This window comes from Acomys minous (assembly GCF_964271855.1).
Source record: "Acomys minous genome assembly, chromosome: 14".
NCBI lineage: Eukaryota > Metazoa > Chordata > Mammalia > Rodentia > Muridae > Acomys > Acomys minous.
The window spans coordinates 13,077,151-13,096,140 of record NC_140496.1 but is presented as its reverse complement, the minus strand read 5'-3'; the positions used below and the strand labels follow the sequence as shown (position 1 = coordinate 13,096,140).

At 44.3% G+C, this 18,990-nt stretch overlaps 2 protein-coding genes across 4 annotated transcripts in view; one reads left to right on the top strand and one right to left on the bottom strand.

Moving 5' to 3' along the window:
• WWOX (WW domain containing oxidoreductase) overlaps positions 1–8,498 on the top strand; it is a 918,103-nt gene extending 909,605 nt beyond the window's left edge. For both annotated transcript variants that reach the window (XM_084756913.1, XM_084756915.1), the window contains one exon: positions 7,407–8,498. In XM_084756913.1, coding sequence (XP_084613039.1) covers positions 7,407–7,595 — 189 coding nt within the window. In that variant the 3' untranslated portion in view covers positions 7,596–8,498. The remainder of the gene's footprint in view (positions 1–7,406) is intronic.
• The window catches only part of MAF (MAF bZIP transcription factor), a 344,816-nt gene continuing 334,134 nt past the window's right edge, over positions 8,309–18,990 (bottom strand). For both annotated transcript variants that reach the window (XM_084756919.1, XM_084756921.1), the window contains one exon: positions 8,309–8,732. Coding sequence is in view for 1 of the 2 variants with exons in the window: in XM_084756921.1 (XP_084613047.1) it covers positions 8,702–8,732 (31 nt within the window). In the remaining variant the exon portion in view is untranslated. The remainder of the gene's footprint in view (positions 8,733–18,990) is intronic.

The following is an 18,990-nucleotide window of genomic DNA, read 5'->3' as shown; positions in this document are numbered from 1 at the left end:
CAATATATAAGTAGCTATAACACAGGATAAAGAAGTGAAATGTAAGATGTTTCAAATTAACACCTGCTAAATATCTTCTTTTATCTCTTATGAACATTCAGTGGTGCTTCAGCTCTGGCATTGGGGTGGACCAGTTGGTACAGTGGTAGGCCCGATGTAGAAGAATTATGCTATTAGTAAGATGTGTATTTCAGTGGCGAATTTTTAGGGCTCTTCTGTTGGGCCATATCAAAGTAACGCACAAAAGAATGGATACCCAGATCACATTTCCATCCCACAAGAGAAATCTCAATCTGCAAAAGAGCTACAGGGTGAGCTGAGCGTTGGGTAGCGTACGCATTGTGGGCAGCTCAACAGGGAATGCCCGGGGAATATCCTTCATGCATATGTAAGGCCTAATCCACCAGACCTTCCCGTCTGTCTAATGAGAACTGCTCGAGAGCAATGTGCCAGGCACAAATGGAATGTGGTGTAAATGTGCTTTGAGACAACCTAGCAGACAACACTTGAGTCATGCCTTGTTCCTCTTCTCATCAGGGGTGCCCTCCACCTCTCTCCCCACCCAAAGCATATCTAGAGTCTCACAAGGTATAAAACAGGTCTCAAAAGGTAAAATGATCCTAAATATCATATTCCTAATTCTTTAAGACCACACATAATTCTGTGCTGGAACCCGTAGGTTGTCTATGGCAAAAAAATCCTCCAGCATAAGGGAGATAGAAAAGTACCTCATTTATTTTGAGAGAAAAGTCTAAAACAATCCTTGAAGTACAGGCAGAGCACAGACAGTTTACGGAGGTTGCTCTGCCCTCCAACTCTCCTGACTGGCTAAGTTAAACTCCTCACCTGGCCTCCCCTTCTGAGACCAAACATATGCTTGGATGCCTTGGAACGCTTGGGATTGGCTAGCTAGTGCTTTTGTAGGCATCAAGCTAGATGTGGCAACTATATTCGTCTCTTTGACAAGAATTCCATCCAGCTTTCTACCCTCATTTTCAAACCAGCAGCACAAAACTCCTCAGGGACCTTTCTAGAAGACTGTGTCTTCTGTCAGAGATCTGACGTACATCTGTTGGTGTCTTACTTGGATTCTGTCAAAGCAACCGGAAACTTCTCAGGTCATCTCTGAGACTCTATCTGAATACGCCGCTGGCATCTGATAGTTAAATATCACTCTTTCTTCTCCTTCATGTCACTCAATAGGAGTTTTGCAATTTGAGTTCTGTCTGTTGTTGGGCCTGACAGTTCTTAGCATGGCAGGAGAGCATATTTCACTATGTGCCTCTCCCTCTGCGCACTGGCATCACAGGACTCTGAAGATATGTCCCTACCCCTGAGAACGCACTCTCCGCCTCCATGGGAGAGTCACCCGAAAAGATCCTGAGATCTTCCACACCCATTAGCCTGGGTTTAACAGAAGGATTTGTGGTAGCACGTTAGGTTCCTGAACGCACTGTCAAAGCCACTGTGTCGGGGTGAGCACATTCCCTTCTGCAGGGTGAAGGGGCTGTGTGTGCTTCATCTGGCTTTTCTGGAATGCGTCACACACTGGCAGAGCCTGTAAACAAATATCTAGTCCCCAGCTCTTCATTTTTTCCCCCTTCTGCAATGAAGGCTTTTTTTGTAACGAAGCCTTCAGAACTCCCGAGGGCTGTAAAGAAGTGTCCCTGTATCTACAAAAAATATTTGCACCTCTCTGAGCCTGCACTGTTCAAGGCCATTGTAGGAATCAATTGTGGGGGGGATCTGTGGGAGGTCATTTGCTGGGGAGTTATTGAGGGTTGCAAGGAAGGGGATGGGTTGGTTCGCAAGTCTGGTGGGGCTTGTCAGAGCCTGCACCTATGGAAAGCCACACGTGTTTGGGAGTTTACAAAACAGGAGTGGCTCCGGAAACAACCTCAAAGTTCTGTGCCTTTCTGGCTGAGCACATGCAAGCTCTCCTATGAGAGTGGTGTTGGGAGATGGCAGGATAGAGAGGAAATGGGGGCAGCCAGTTAACCCACTGGCTTTGCTGTCCATTCTTTGAGACTATGTATCATCAAAGGTCTTTCACTTGCCAGAGCTGGTGCCTTGAGGTAGCATACATAGTCAGGTAACTTTTTTTTTTTTTAATAAAGGGTTATACTGAGTCAATGGAGGGGGTGCTGAGTCGTACTTTTCTTTTTGTTAATCCAAATGGATATAATTTCAATTTAGTTCACTTACTAAATCAACAGTGGGGGAAAAAATCTCCTCTGACCATTTTTCAGGTGAGCATATGACAGTTTGTATACTTAATTTAGGCCAAATCAGGGCCTCATTGTATAACTAGGCACGGGCTTGGGAGGGAGACAAAATAGCCCGAGGAAGCTTGCGTGAAGTGGGAGGTACCTAAGAGGAAGTGGGCAACGTGGGGCACGTTTGGGGAGGAGGTGTCCTACACTAACTCACGGATTCTCAATCAATCTGAGACTGTCCCTGTGACTTTGGACAAGTTCCATTTGATCTCTGACTTTACCTGGGTCCATAAAATGAGGGTGCTAGTTGTGGCTGTCATGAGGACAGCATAGGGATTAGAAAGTGATGCTTATGAAGCCCTCTCCCGGCACCTGGCAAATACTTTACCTAATCATCATAGCTAGCAGCATGGTCACTCTTGGCTGGAATGCATTGGAGACCAGAGCTGTTTGTTCTCTTCCACTGCCTGCTTGCATTGTGACGGGACCTGGCATGCTTATTGATAAACACTGACTCACTGCATTGTAGCCTCCGGTTGTGTGGGAAGCAGGTGGAGGCATTCTTTCATTGTGATCACTGACCAGAAAGGCGCATGGGCCTCCTTCCTGTACTAACTACTTTGCTTTATGAACATTCTGGTTGGAATATTCTGGAATATGAGGCCAATTTGTCCACTGACAATATTGTTCTTAGATAGTAAGTAGGGACATACCATCCCTTAGAACAGCTGTTTTTTGCCCTGTAAACCAGAGATTGAAATTAGAATTGCTAATGGAACAGCTATGTCCCAAGCACCAAGGCCTTTGGAGCTGAACTCAAGAATGCATTGTTGCGTATTTCTGATAGAAGTCTCATAAACACTCTTGCAGGATTGTTATGAGGAGAGGGTAAGGGTGGTGAGGTATTCCTCTCTACCACGGCTTTGTGACCCATCAGCCCACTCAGTGTGGTCTACCCACAGGGCCACTGGCTTCACATTTGGAAAGTATATTCTATGCCTATGAGCCCCCAGATGAGCTGCAGTGAAAGCTCTGAGGGTCTGAAGTGGTACCTACCTGTCTTTCCCCTTTTCTCAGTCCCCTCACTGCAACTCATCACTTTCCATCCATCTCTGTAGTCACGGCCCACTTCTCCAGCGCTGCCTTCCTTCTCTGCCCTTGAGGATCCAGGCCTAATCTAGCTTGCATGGTGTGTTCCTTTTCCTGAATCTATGTTTTTTTGCATAAATTGATTAATTCAGCATTTTCTGTGCGATGCCCTGGTGTGGATACATCTGTCATAAAGCAGTCTTCATACATCTACTGCTCTTTCAAGCCTTTGAATATAGATATGCCATGATATTGTGTGTATTTTTTTTAAATGCATTGTCACATGTACTTCAAGACAGGAACCTATGTTTCCTTTTAAATGAGCATGCATATTAAAGTAGAGTCACCTGAAAACTAAATTAGTTCTGTAACATGTGTTCTTATCAGAACATGAATTTTCTATCACAGGTCTGAGCAATGCATCACAGATAGCAATATGTGGTTGTGGTGGTGGTGGTTGTTTTTAGCATGTTTTGTTTATTTGAAACCTCTGCACCTTTTTTTAAAGGGCTCAATATGCATTTGAATTCTGTGCTGATGGCCGACAGTTATCAAATAAATGTTTATGGAAGGCAGCTATTTAACATTTTCATGCCAACAAAGGGTTTTGGAAGGATGGCCTCTTTAAATCTCAGGGACTCAGCAACCAACAGTAGCTGCCGTCTGCATCTCTGACTTTCTGAGGTGGAAGATGGGATTGCAAACCTGAGGTGGAAGATGGGATTAGGAAAAATGATTTCCTAAGGAGAACGATAAACCTCTGTTAGCCAGATGTTCTCAGCTTAAGCCTCGAACAAGAACCCTGGGCAGTTTTACATACATGGTAACAACTGACGTCACAGTTGAACTCTGGCCACTCACAAATGTTTGCTATAACTTGGATACCATTGGGGTGTGATTAAAAATTCTACTGAGCTTCCCACAAATTATCAGTCCTGGGCCACCAATACTTTAAACCTGTGGCATCATTTTGGGTTTGAGGTGCTGCTTGCCCCGCTTCTTGAAGTGAATACATGACAAGTCTTTCTGAAGGAAATAATAAATAAATAAACAATAATCTGGAAGCACCCGTAGCTCCAGCCAGCATTCATATGTCAACAGGTTATTATTTTTATCACTATGTATCAGTAACGCAATAACATTAACATTATATCCTTTATATGTCTCTTTCATCTTCTCTGAATTAAGAACTGTTGCCCCCAAAAGTGGCATACAAGTCATTTGATGGTGATTAAAGTGCTCAAGAAAAACAACAACAAAAAAACCCAAACCTTTCTTATCAGTTTAAAAATGTTTTGTCTTCAATCAGTGGCACAAGCTTGTTTCCTAATGAGATATCACAAATGTGGCCCTGTCTCAGGCTGGTGGTAATGCTGATGAGCCCAAAGTGGGAACGTGTTATTAAACTGCCACCACATCTGATGGTATGAAGATGTCACTCAAAGGTTGCCTTTGGAACAGCTGAAAAGAAAATTCCCCAACAAGCCCATGAGGTAGTGGGCATGGGACCAAAAAGATATTGTCAGCATTTAATTGTCTGTCCTAAAAAGAAGAAAAAACAAGAGCCAGTGGCAGCACGCATGCTCGGGCAGGGAGGCTGTGAAAGCACACAATTGGTCTTTGGGGTAGCAGAGGTGGCCTTTGTACCCTGTACTGTGTTCTTTGATAAAGCTATGGGTACTTGCAGTAGAATTAGGGTTGTAAACTACCCTAAGACCAATGGCCAGGAACTGAAACGAGCATGCCTGGAGCATTGTGCTTTTAAACAAATGTACATTTCCACGAAAGCATCCCAACTGCAATCACTTGCAAATTCCAATGAGGGAAAATACATCTCCTCCTGGTCCCCAAGTTAGCTTGATTCTGGATTGGGGTGGCCTCAGAATCCCTCCACAAAAGTATCATTTCAACAGTGCAAGTACATAGACCACAAGTACATAGCACACAGTGGCAATATGCTACATTAGGTTTGGAAGAACTCTGATTTTCATTTTCTCAAGGGTCATGTCTCAAGATTGGCAAAGCTGTGTGAGGCCAGCCTGTTGTGAAAGAAGAACCCCTATCTGACATGAGAATCATCTACGACTGGAGGGTGGGGGAGGAGGAGGAAGAGAGGGAGGAGGAGGGATGATTTGGAGGTGAACTGGCTCCATTCTCTCAGCCACCACTTAGAAGTGTATGGCAAATCAACTACCATTCTTGGCTGTATTTGTCACCTACAAAATAAAATTAAAATGAGAGAGAGAGAGAGAGAGAGAGAGAGAGAGAGAAAGAGAGAGAGAGAGAGAGAGAGAGAGAGAGAGAGATATTGAGATTTACCCAAAAAGCCACCTCCACCTGGACTGTGCAGAGAGCTGCCAACAAGCTACTGTGTGGCTTGAGTTAGCAGGGTGGACGCCTTTGTCTTCTACGCAGTTATTGGAGGCCCTTTGGCTGCCCAGTTCCTCCTTACAGAATGCAGAGGAATCCCTAAACATCTGACAGGTACCTAGATATGCATGATGCTCAGCTGAAGGTAATAAGGGATAAACAACACAGTAAAATGAACTCAACAGAGAAAGAAATCACTGAATTCAAAGTATTCACTGTTTGGGGGGGGGGGGTTGAACATGTTGAGGGACTTCAGGAAGTCACAAACCATTTGTTATTTGATTAAGCACCAATCAAAGGCCCTATGCTCAAATACTGGGTGGGTGGGACTAGGTGTTATCAACTTCAAGTCTGTATCACACACTTCAACACACCTCTCTCACAGCCAGGCCACATGGCTGCATTTGATTAATGCACATAGGACCACAGACCCTGACAAAGAAGCCAACGCTAAAGAGGACCCAAGTGGGCTTCTTAGAATTTTGCTAAAAATTTTAAGTCCCCAGGAACCTGGTTCTCGAAGTGACCTTGGCTCCAGTCATTGTAACCTTTTATGGGGCATGTTATTCCATGGACCCTCTAAACCGACACAATCTAAACCCTGTATGGGAAGAACAAAATGGCTGCATTTGAGTAGGGACAGAAAGCCATCCCCCTTACAAGCAATCATTCCTAATGTTTTCCGGAAGGTGACATCTGTGGTTACCTTTCGGTCCTTGTTTGTAACCCCACAACCCATCAGCTGATAGCGAGTTGATATGTCAAGAACAGCCCTCTACATAAATGACCACAGGCCAGCAGATAAACTGTACTGCTTTTAAATTGGAGCCGTGCTCACTGCGCCTCCCTACAAACAGAAGCCTATTATTTTTAATTATGGCTTGCAAAGCAAAGTGAGCTCTTGCCCTCTTTATAGCGTCTCTGGCAATATTCTGTCAGTTGGGATGACATGGTGCCCCATCAGTGAACACACCCCTAGCTACAGCCACAACCATTACTCTGGAGGAGACCAGAAATGATCAGTTGTTCATAGAAACTTGCATTTTGATGGGCTGGAAGGGAGCATGCCTCTCACCTTAGGCCAAATCTTGTTGTAAATCAAAACAGATACAACGTTTGGAAAAGTGGTTTCTGGATGAATTAAGAAACATCAGTGTAGAGACATGTGAGGCCGTGTGTGTGTGTGTGTGTGTGTGTGTGTGTGTGTGTGTGTGTGTAACATCTCAACGGTGTTGTTAGCCCATCCTACCCCCTAAGAGCACCATGGGCAAAGAATATAGGAAAAATCTGGCACCAGCCTCCCTTGAGTCGTCCACTTGATTGGCCATAATCAAGAGTGGTCGATTTCTTTTAGACAGAAGGTCCTAGAAAGGTCTTGGTGTCAAACTATATTGCACATTTAGAAGTCAAAGGGTTGGATGGATCTGTTCTTGCATGTTGGGGAGTAAAGCCTCTTTTTCTTTGTGCTGAAATGGCGTCTGGCACAATATATTGAAATGTGTCTTTATTTCCCAGGCCTTTTCCTCTATGAGGTGTAAAAACTCACACCAGCTTTACAAGCAGAGTTTATGGACTTGTTTTTCGAAGGCTGTCACATATCATATTTTTGCAGTCCTGTGCCGGGACCAAGTACAGAAAAGCTCTCTGATCTTTAGGTGGACAAAATGGCATTGTCTTATCACTCATTTTTTTAAAAAAAACAATTGTTTTTCTTTCTTCTCTGATTTTCAGCAACAGGGAGCTGCTACTACTGTCTACTGTGCAGTTGCCCCAGAGCTGGAGGGCCTCGGAGGGATGTATTTCAACAACTGTTGCCGTTGCCTGCCATCCGAGGAGGCTCAGAGTGAAGAGACAGCCCGGGCCCTGTGGGAACTCAGCGAGAGGCTCATCCAGGACCGACTGGTCAGTCCATCCAGCTAATCAGAGCTCCACAATGTTGTGCAAATCCCCACCCATGCCCCAACCCTCATCATTGTCAACCCCATCATCCTGGGGTGCCCTGACCCTCCACTGCAGAGCAATGAGAGTAAAAGAAATAAGAACAGCTGTAATCCATGGGGGGCAGGGGGCGGGGAGGGCTGCGCAGTAGCGAGAAGCAAGATAATTTCAAGAGCCAACCTTCCCTTTCTAGGACAAGGTTAGCCATGGGTCTGCTTGCTCTTCTGGTGGTTGCCTGCTTGAAAATGGACGCATGGTTAGAATGTAGGTTCCTTGGCTCACTGTAGAAGCAGATGTGACTCTCTGTTACCCTTGACCCTTGACCCACCCAAGCACTACCACTGCCACCTCTGCAACCCCGAGGCTGGCTTTCTCCAGTTGCGGGGAAGAAGATGCACTCGTTCACCTCTCAGTGCTGAGTTCAATCCTGGAGGCCATTGTCTTCTCATCTTTCCCTACCAAGTCTTAACAGGCTTGGCCATTTTGAGAGAAGCTCAGTACCTTATCCCCGCAGAACCAATGCAAAAGGTGCCATCAGAGGGGAGCAGCGTCGGTATGCAGAACGAGTGGGTCCCCAAAGCACCATTCACTGTCTTCCTTGCCAAAGTTATGCAAGCAGTTCTTTAGAGATTATAACAAATACATTGTGCAAATCATTCCGTAGATACACAGATGGGCAAGCAAGGAAAACAAGGTGTCCTTATGATAGCATGGGGTATTCTTGAGGTGGGGACTAGGAAGGAGTCCCCTTCTTTCTTCACTCTCAGTTCCAAGAACAACCCCCGTAGTGAGTGGCACAACTTCTCAGTCCTGAGTTAGAATCCAGCTTCAGCTTTCCCTGGTCCCTCCCATGCTATGCTTAATAAAAGAGCATGCTTGACTACGGTTGCCTGAAGTGTGTGTCATTTGCTTGAATGTTCATCTCAGTCCTGTTTTGTTTTTATGTTTGTTTTCATTTTTTTTCCCTTTTTCTTAGAAAAGAAATCTAGAAGAAAAATAAAGCGCTTCTTGTAGACGCCAGGAAAACATCATTCTTGATTCTTCTCTGAGTTCGAGTTTAGGTTTTGTGCTTTGTGGGCCAAGTTGTCTCACGGGATAAGCATGCCAGCATCGTATTTTCTATGAGAGAAAGAAAGAAGAGAAAAGTGACTGTTATGTGATTTTACTTTAATTATGTTTAATTCTTGTCACTTACAGACAATTATTTCAGTCCTCAAGGGATGGTTCCGGGGATTACTGGTCACTTGAGAACCACTCACTCATTCTCTCCACTTACACCATGGTCTCCAGGCAAGGGGACATGGAGATGATTTTAAGTAAGTTAATATGCTCATATGTCCTAAGGACCAAGACATTCCATGCATCCATTACCCCATATGATAACCTCAAAGTATAAGGTCAGCAAGATACAGAGGAGGTGTCTGTGACATGACGGAGAGACTCTCTCATTAGACATAAAGGCGGCAAGGGTGGAGACGTTCTCACGTCACTGCTCCTCCCCCTGGGACGGCAGCCTCAGGCCAGCCAATAACACAGATCTCTGGGCCTCTGACTGCCGGTGGGCCAAGTCAAATACCAGTGCTCTTCAGCTATTCACAGCCTGGCTACAGCCCCCCATGCTATCTACAGCAACCCAGAGGAAAAGAAACTCCACACTGAACTCACAGAGCTATAGAGAATAATACATGTTTGTGATTTTTTTTAAGCCATCAGATCTCAGGATTATTTGTTACACAGCAAAAGCTAGCTATAACAGCTCTCATTTCACTGAGCAAGAAAAAGGTTTTCCTCATAGCTTCTTTGTTGTCTTTTAATGTGAACTCCAGATACCTTGCCAATCCTATGTTCTAGCACTTTCTCCATTTCCTATAGAACATCCTCTAGACTTCTTGTATCCCCCAGGCATGCCAAACATGCTTTCAGTTCAAGTGCTTTCTATCTGTTGCTCTCTCTGTGGAAATGATTTTCTCACATAAAGGTTTGTCTCTGACTTCAGCTCACCTGTTCCAGAGAAGGTAGGGTGTCTGGCCACTCCATTCATGGTATCACCTCAGTACTCCCCCCCTCACCTTGCCCTTAATGTTTCTCCTTTCAGATACAAAATAGCACTGGATGCATTATGAAATTACCTGTTTTCTTTCCCACAGTATAAACTCCATGAAACTTAGGGACAAAATGGAGATGCAGAAAAGAGTTTCACCACAGCCAGCGCCTAATGAGTAAGATTAGGCAAATCTGTCTGTCTTCAAGCCCATGTACCTTCTGCTACAACATCCCCTTTATGGGCAAGCTAGGGACCAGAAGTGTCTAGACAGTAAATTTAGACAAGGGGTGAGTTAACTCACAAAGGAAGACTAATTTTCTACCTAAGGCTGGAATGCGGCTGTCCCTCTGGAGCCAGTGGTGGATAGAAGCTTTACAAATGGCTTTCATACCTGCCACTGACCCAGCAATACTGGTCTGGTCTACCGTGTCTCCTCCCCCCCACCCCCCACCCCCGCTCTGTTACAGTTATAAAATAAGTCTGTTCCCAGCATGGACTCAGCTGTGGGTGGACTCAATGTTCAACATTCTAATGAAGCTGTATAGAATACGTCCAACATGAGAAGGAACAGCCACCTTCCCTGTGCTCATTTTCGCCAAGTTATTTGCTGTCCCTGTTTCTTTAAAAAAAAAAAAAAAGAAAAAAAAGGCGTCAGGTTTCCGCTTCTGTGCCTGAATAAGACCTTGCTGCCACTTATCAATAGGAAGGAAACTGAGGCAGTGGCAGTAGCCTGCGGCTTGTGGCTTCGCTCTTTTAGAATGAGGAGATGGGCAGTTTTTATTTGGAACCTCAATGAAGAGGCGGCCTGATTTCTTTCATCAAGGTCAATGCTAGGCCAGAAAGTCTCAAATTGCAAAGTCCCTGCCAGTTCTCACCACCGGTACTCACCACTTTTAGAAGTTTATGTTTAAAAAAATAAACCTAAAATAACACTACCCATGTCCCCTACACATTGCCTCTGTGCCTCCTAACATTTCAGTTGCTGAAATCACTTCAGAATATTAAGTAAGGTCATTAAATATGATCCATATGATCATTGAAGGCGCTGATCTGGATCTCGGAATTCATGAAATCACTGAATTCATGAAATGAGGCACCACCAGCAAAGGTAACTCTTAGAAAAGGAAAAGAAGAGTCTAGTAACACTGCTAAATTTAAATACAGACTGTGTCCCCTTTCCATATTACCTCTCAAGTCTTTGTTGTTGGCTTAAGCATTTGATTTTTTATCCCTCCTCGAATTTTTTTTATTTCCCCCACAAAAATATTTTTTTTCCATTTTTCAGTGACATTAATAGATACCTAGTACAGCATCTGGGCTATCAATATAGGCCCGCATTTCTACTATGGAACATTCAGGTAACTTCTGGTTTGTACTTTTAGAACCAATGTCTCAATTAGTGTCTTTAAACATATAGATTTTCCCTTTTAAGAATTCATTTCCCTAGCAATGTTTTGCAGGGAGCCCAACAATTCTTACAGGGCTGGTATGTTCCAGTGATGGCATGCTGACCAGAAAAGCACATGTGTGTCTGTTTACAGCCTCATCAATGCTGTGTGCTGTTTATTCTTTCAAATTTATTTCAACACCCTCTTGTCACAAGCTATATCTACTTATACTAATATCCTATACCAGCCAGCCTCCTTATTTAAAGAAGAAACATCTGTCCTTCATTTTTCCACAGGGGAGAGTTCACAATTTTAATTAGCGAGGAAATTAAAAATGAGTGTATCAAAAAAGGATTTGGATGGGAAAAGAACAGTCCAGTTAAGGTATCTCATCTTTACCACAGTGTTCAAAGAACATCCTGTTTCTCTTCCTTTCCAGTCATGAGTGCAGCAAGGCAGTGACCTCATCTGAATCTGGTACCCAGACCAGAATGAATGCCCCAAATGTCTTTGGGTCTCATTGGCTCCTGTGCTACCTCCGGGAGTCCCGCAAGGGACCACATCTTAGTATCTGACTTATTAAATGTCATTTATGCCACAGCAATCAGAGACTGTCTGTCCTCTCACTGTTGTGTTTATGGTGCCATCTCCCACTGCATCTTAGAGTAAGGAAGCAAAGCTACTTTGAATTGATGACATATGAATATGCAAATAGCAACTCTTGATCACTCATTCACAGAGGAGAGGCCCTGTCTCCCCACTTTATCTGAGGTTCACTGGGAACTTGTCCTCTGACTTTGCAGTTGTGGCGATGTCTCGTTGGATGCTGGGCATCCTGATGGAGAACAGCAGCTTTGACTGGGTTTCGTTTCCTCAGCGATTATGAGTGTGTTCTCCTGATGGCTTACATGAGAAGCTGTCTGTGTGCTGTTACATCCCCCGCTACCAGAAGTCACTGTGATTATTTCCTTTTTGTCAATGAGGAAGCCATTGGACCCTGAGGGCATGGTGTCTTTGTGTGACATTGTGCTTTGAGCCCATCTATCTGTGACCCAACTCCCTTGTCCCTCCCCCATCACCCCTCTCTCACTCTATCTTCTATTTCTAGGCATCTATAAAACTTTTTAAATGAGATTTCATTTAGACTTAACCCAAGGAGGCTAGGGAGACAGCTCAGCAGGTAAGGGTGCTCACAGCACAAAAATGAGGCTCTGAGTTCAAATCCTAAGCCTCTCGGCAAAACAACCATGAGTAGCCGCGAATGCCTACCACTCCAAGTGCTGTTGGCAGCCAAGACAGATGATTGCTGGGCCTTTCCGGCCACCAGCTTAGGCCCGGATGCAGTGGCGTATTCTGTCTCAAGGAAATAGGGCAGAGAGTGATAGATGATGCTCAACTTTCTCTCCTGGCCTATCTGTGCGCTCATGGGACATGTGTGTGCATAAATCACATGTATACTACACATACAGTTCACACACATGTTATTAAAAATTTTTTTTGCCTATGTGTATTTTCTCCTTTCAGTCCTTTGAATGTGATTTATGCAATTGGTTCATCTAAGAAGTCCCATTGCCAAATCTAGCCAATGGACAGAACACTCTCCACAGTAGAGTGGAGAGTGGGATATTACTTTCTCACATACTCTGGTGCCTCACCTTTGACCATGTCCCCTGGAAGGGGAGACCTGGTGGCACTCAGAGGAAGGACAGCAGGTTACCAAGAAGAGACTTGATACCCTATGAGCATATACAGGGGGAGGTAATCCCCCTCAGGAACAGTCATAGGGGAGGGGAATAAGGGGAAAATGGGAGGGAGGGAAGAATGGGAGGATACAAGGGATGGGATAACCATTAAGATGTAACAAGAATAAATTAATAAAGAAGAAAAAAAATTAAAAAAAAAAAAGAAGTCCCATTGAAAGAGTGCCGATCTTAAAAACGGATTGCTGAGTCATCTTGTCTTTGAAGCAGCATGCATTGCCACTTTGATGGGAAAACTCAACTGCATGCTTAGAATTTCAGCTTGGGGGAAATTTTTTTCAGCTTTAGTAAAACACGCACAACCACACTTGCCTCACAATGACCAGGTGAAACCTTCTGACATGTTTCCTTCTATTTTGAAAATGTATTTTCAGATTTATTTGTGTCTTGCTCCCTCTATGCATTTATATATTTCAAGATAAATAAACTCGTTTTATATCCTTCGATGCCTTTGTGATCATATATCAAGTAAACAGACAGATGGGTAGCCTTAATTTATGACTTTGTGTTGTTGTTATTAATCGGAGTTAAGATCCTTCTCCACCAAGGTTTTGTTGTAGAGAAAGATTGGGTAAATACATTTACATAAGGCTCTTAGGAGAGGTGGTTGCTTTTCTTAGAGAACCAAGGAGGCTGCAAGTTCTGAACAATACAGCGTTCTTGCTCTTCCTGGCTCTTGGTAGCTACAGACAGGAGACTTGTCTAGAGTTGCCCGTGGGGCTGGCTTTTACTTCTACTGTGTATAGAGGAACAATGGAGCTGTGGGGCTGCATCGCAGGTGTTTTTCCTGCTCAGGTGGACCAGCTCTTTCCTCAGATGACCTGCCTATCTGACACTTAATAGCATGAGTTTGGGGAAGAGATGCTGGGAAAGTTCCTGGGTGTGGAAGGCTCCTTCCACCTGGAACCAAGGCCAAGACACACAGGAACCCTGTATCAGCGGAAATTTAAAAAAAAAAAAATGGCTGAATGCAGAAAACAGAAAGGTGCCAGCTGAAGTTTTGGGTCAGCCGGACCTCTGGCCTCTGCCTGGCGCCCATTCGCTGTTCTGCAGTGCAAAGAGCCCTAGGGAGATCTGAAGATTTTCCTGGCAGCACTGGGACATGGTTGGGAATCTGCCTCATGTGCTGAGACAGCCGCCGTCCCCCCCCCCCCCCCGCCAGCCCCACCTTTTAGACTCAGTTCTGGGGAATTCTACCCAGGCTGGCCTAGATTGGAGGGCCTATCCGATCAAGTGTTTGGCCTTTCGCTGCTTCTCCTGGCTGCCTTCAAATTTGTTTCATGGAAGGAGGATGGGAAGATCTTTCCCAGGTAAGTAGTTAAAAAAAAAATTCAGATGTGTCACCCAGTTGGCTGTCAAGGATTTTCTAACACAAAGGCATCTGTATATAATATGTTCACATTCAATAATGGTAATAGAGATGATGAACTGTTTAGAATAAAATAGCCCCCCCCCAAAAAAAAACCCTCCACAATGATCATTATAAATAGTGCAAAGCAGGATGCAGGAGATGGTTAGTCTGTGAGGTGCTTGGTGCACATGCAATAAAGACCTGAGTTTGAGCCCCAGAATGCATGTTTTACAAAGCCAGGCATTTGCTTCTAGTCTGGTACTCAGAGAAGTAAAGACAGACGGACAGGATCCCTGGCACTCCCTGACCTTCCAGATGATCTGAACCAAATTGCTACACTCTAGAACAACGGGAGGCCTTACCTCCGAAAAGGAAGGTAGAAGGTGATTGAGGAAGGCACTGGACATTGCCTGGTGGCCTGCAGCCACATGCCTGCACACACATATTAAAATGTACACACAAAACAATACACCCTGAACCCATAAACTCAGCTTCTGTATATAAATCCCAAAACAGGGCCACGTTAGGAGCCTGAGCTGTCAATAAGTGTTGAAGTGGCTGAGGTGTGCGTATGTGTGCATGTGTAATATGTATGTGTTACATGCTAAGAAAATAAGCCATTCAGTTGTGTTCAATGCCAGGTCTATTGGGCCCAGGCCACTGTGTTCTGATATTTAATTGTAGCAGTGGTGGCAATATCCTCCGGGCACAGATGGAAATGTCTCTCTGGAAGCAATAACAATGATAGTAATAGTGAAAACGTGAGATCCTCTGACATGTTTGCGCTGGAAGACAAGCCTTTCAAGTACGGGGTGATAATGCCACAGCAGATATGCGATCAATTTAGTGATACTTACAAATGGCTGGTAAAAATGCAAGTTTAAAAAAGAAAAAACATTGAGGCGTACATCCTATTTCTGTTAGGTAAATATGTATCTCTGTGTCTACATGAAACATTTTTTAATTATTTGAGTGTGACCATGCGGCTTGACTTCAAGTGTCTTCCTCTATGATCTCACATTACTATTATATTATTATTATTATTATTATTATTATTATTAAGTGTCTTCCTCTGTGATCTCATCATTATTTTTTATTATTATTATTATTATTATTATTATTATTATTATTATTATTATTATTATTACTTTAGACAGGGCCTTTCCCTGTCTGAGGCTCACAGTTTTAGTGAGGCTAGCTAGTCAAGGCGCCCCTCTAGGGATCCCTCTGTCTCTATGCTCCCATGGCTGGCTTTACTGTTGGTTGCTGTGTTCCATACTCCACTCCCTCAAGCTTGCACAGCAAGCACTTTGCCTGGCAAGCCATCTCCCCAGCCCTAGCCATATACCTCAATGTGGAAATTACATGCCGAGAGAGAAAGACGGCAGGACGCAAATGGCGGCGAAAGAAGTTCTACCTGCAGAGCGAAACTGAAGGTGATGTTTTTGATTCGTTCTTATATCTAGTTCCCACATTTTCTGTGAGCCGAGTATTAGCGCGTGTTACTTTTCAAAGAGCAAGAGTCGTAGAAACGAAAGGAAACGTGTCAGCAGTTATACAACATGCCTGTGTCATTGAGTATTTCAGCCCAGCTGTGAGTTTTCTGGGATGCATAACTGACTTTCTCGATAGATGTCTGAGCTTAGGGACTGACAGAAATGCAATGGTTTTTAAGGTTCACAGGAACTGACTGCAAGATTTAGGGCTGCGTTGTATAAAGAAGAATGTATCTAAAAAACAAAGCCAGGTGAATTATCATCATTTCATTACAAATAATAATAAGCAAGCAGTTGTCAATATTTCCTTTCAGAGCTCTGTATACAAACAGCACCTCTGTGTAGCTTCAACCAAGTGGCATTTAAAAGATACTTTCCTCTCTGGAGTCTGACTTTTTCTCAAGGTTGTATAGCATGCTGTATTTGTTCAACTCCTCACCTTTCTTCTTCATTGCAGCCCTATTAACCTTGAGCATTTACAACCAACATCAGCAAAACCTGCCATGGGTACGTGTGACGAGCCCCCTCCTACACTGTGTTTTATAATCGCCTGCTCAATTGCTGCTAACTGATAAGCCGAAGCCTTGAGTTCTTTCTTCATCTCATCTCTGCACATGGGGAGTTTTTAAACATCACCATTAGAAAAGTAAAAGAATACTTGGGGGAACAGCTGTGCTCATCTGCGAACCTTGGATGAGGTCATTAGATACAAAAATTATCGGCAGGAGCTGGGGAGGAGGCTGCGTGGGGAAAGGGCTACTGTGCAGGCATGGGGGCCTGGGTTCAAATCTTCAGCATTCAATAAAAGCCTGGTATGCTGACATATGTCTATAGCTCCAGAACAGGAAGGACAGAGGCAAGAGGATCCTCTGGGGTCATTGAATAGCCAGTGTAAGATGAGGGTGTCCCCGAAAGACCCTCTCTCAAAAAAGTATTGGTGGAGAGCAATTTGGGGGGGGGGTCTTACATTAGCCTCTGACCTTCACATGTGAAAGCACTTATGGGTGAACACACCTGCTTACACACATACACACACAAGTACATATAATATGTATATTATATATATTATACACATATATGTATATATACATATATGTATATCAGCAATATTGACAGAATTTTTGAGTGAGGAGATAAGAACATTCTTTGCAGAATCTGATAACAGTATCATTTTGCTCTTAGAATATCTCGAGTTGTTTAAAATTCTGTTGGGGGTGAATGGGACTAAAAGTACAGTCTACAGTAAAAATATGAATAACCATGATATAAATGCCGAAATAATTGATGTTCTAGCCAGAATCTCCATGACAGCACATACCCCATACCCTGGTTGCAAGCTACAGAGAAAGTGAGCTGGGACAGAGCTAGAAACACGCTGTGTATGCTGCTTGGGGAGATTAAAACCTCAGTCATTTTACCCAGCTGTGAGCTCTACGGACCATAAAATCAACCTGCTCAGCAAGACGTGCCCACCTGTGCGTGCAGTGGTGGGCATGAGTGGTGTGGAGGTAACCAACCACTCTCTAATTTCCCTCCATCGGAGGGAACCCATGCCTGGTCCTGTGAGCCTGGTTAATAGCCCATGCCTGTGGAGATGCTGAATCTAATTAGGAAGCTTACTATTGTTTAAATCTCTGTTTATATCCTCAGACAGAAGCTACTCTCTCAGCATCACTCGCAGAAGCCTCTTTGTGCATTGAACAGGGTGACCAAGGTGCTGGTAATAAGTGAGCGTTGACGGCTCATCCCCAAACGAGACATATATAATATCCCTTCTAAGGCTGAGGGAACACTGCAGAACAGGGGGTTCAGGACAGACAACAGAGTAAAGAGCTGTGAATGCCTTCCTCTAGATTCAGTTACAACCATGATGGTCACAGTCTCAATATGCTGCAGTTCCCATCACTGAAACTACACAAGGCTGGTCCTGTCAATGTTCAACATGGAATGGGGAGGGACTCACCAACCTCCATACCTCCTTAAGGAACAACTGGCTATTGATAAATTCTGGGAGAGAAAAAAAGACATTATCCCTTTAGTTGTGTACCTACTAAACCCACTAGGAGCCAGACTCACACTCACACAGACCACCCCAGTTAAAACTACTCAGTGGGTCGCAACAAAACAAATAGACGTGAACACGAGAGAGATCTTGGAGGGAGTAGAAACGGGGCGGACAGGGGCAGTAGGGAGACGGGAAGTTGCGGGGAGTGTGAGTGTCTGTGTGACTTGAGTGCATGTGTGAAACTATCAAAGGAAATTAAATAAGGAAAGAAGGAAAAAAGGGAGGGAGGGAAGGAGGGAAGGAAGGAGGAAGAAAAAAAAAGATTCACCTAGTCAGTGAATTTTATCCTTAACAGAGACATGGCGATGGCAGAAGTCAGATCTGCTTCAGTTCACACTTCTACCTCCAGATCAGAACGGGCCATTCTGTCCCCTGGCAACAGGTCTTAGTGTGGCCACAAAACAAGCAGTAACTCAGCTGTAAGAGGACAGCCCTGTGGGCGCCCACCACTCATCTGGAAAGCAGGCATTTTGCAGGGTGTCTCTTTGATGGCCTGTTAAAGAGCTGCCTGACCCTTCTTCGTCTGCCGTGAGAGCTGTCTTTCTATTGTCTGCGGAATTTGCTCTGCGTGTTGAGGGAGCTGCCAGCCCTTGGCAGAGAGCAGGGGAGCTATAAAAATGTCAGAGTATTATGAACAGCCTGAGGACTGGGGCCCTGTTGTTCTGCGCTGGGCAGAGAGGGAGGGCTAATGGCGTGCGGCGTGTAGGCTGTGCAGTGTTGCCTCCATCCATCTGTGGAGAGAGGAGGGAGGATATGGCAGACACAAGCAGGCATCAGCCTACATCTCCAGATGCGTGATTGTTGGTCCAACCATCCAGGGCAATGGTAGTCTGCAGAGTCTAGGAGAAACCCCTAGCATCTCTTGTCTCTATTTCAGAATGAAAGGTGCTGGGTTTAGTCTTGCTTGAGTAGCAGTATGCTTCCTTCGCTTCTCCTACAACAACCTGATTTCTGCAACCTGGAATTGACAGTAATCCGCATATTAACAGCTTCATTTTTGTAGACCTCTTGCCTGCAGCATTAAGAATGCTGCCCCACCATCGAGTTAAAGAGAGAGCCTTATCAATCTGCAGGATAGTTGCTTCCAGAAAAATGTTATTGAAAACACTACTCTAAATCCTCTATTCTTTTTTTTTTCTTTCTCACATCCTGTGAGCTACTTCTGCCTCTTTGTATCATCCTATACAAAGCCCACCTTAACTAGGCCAACGACAGAAGGCAGGGCCAGACTGATGTGCTAGAGAACACATCCCTGTCTTCACCACCCCCTATG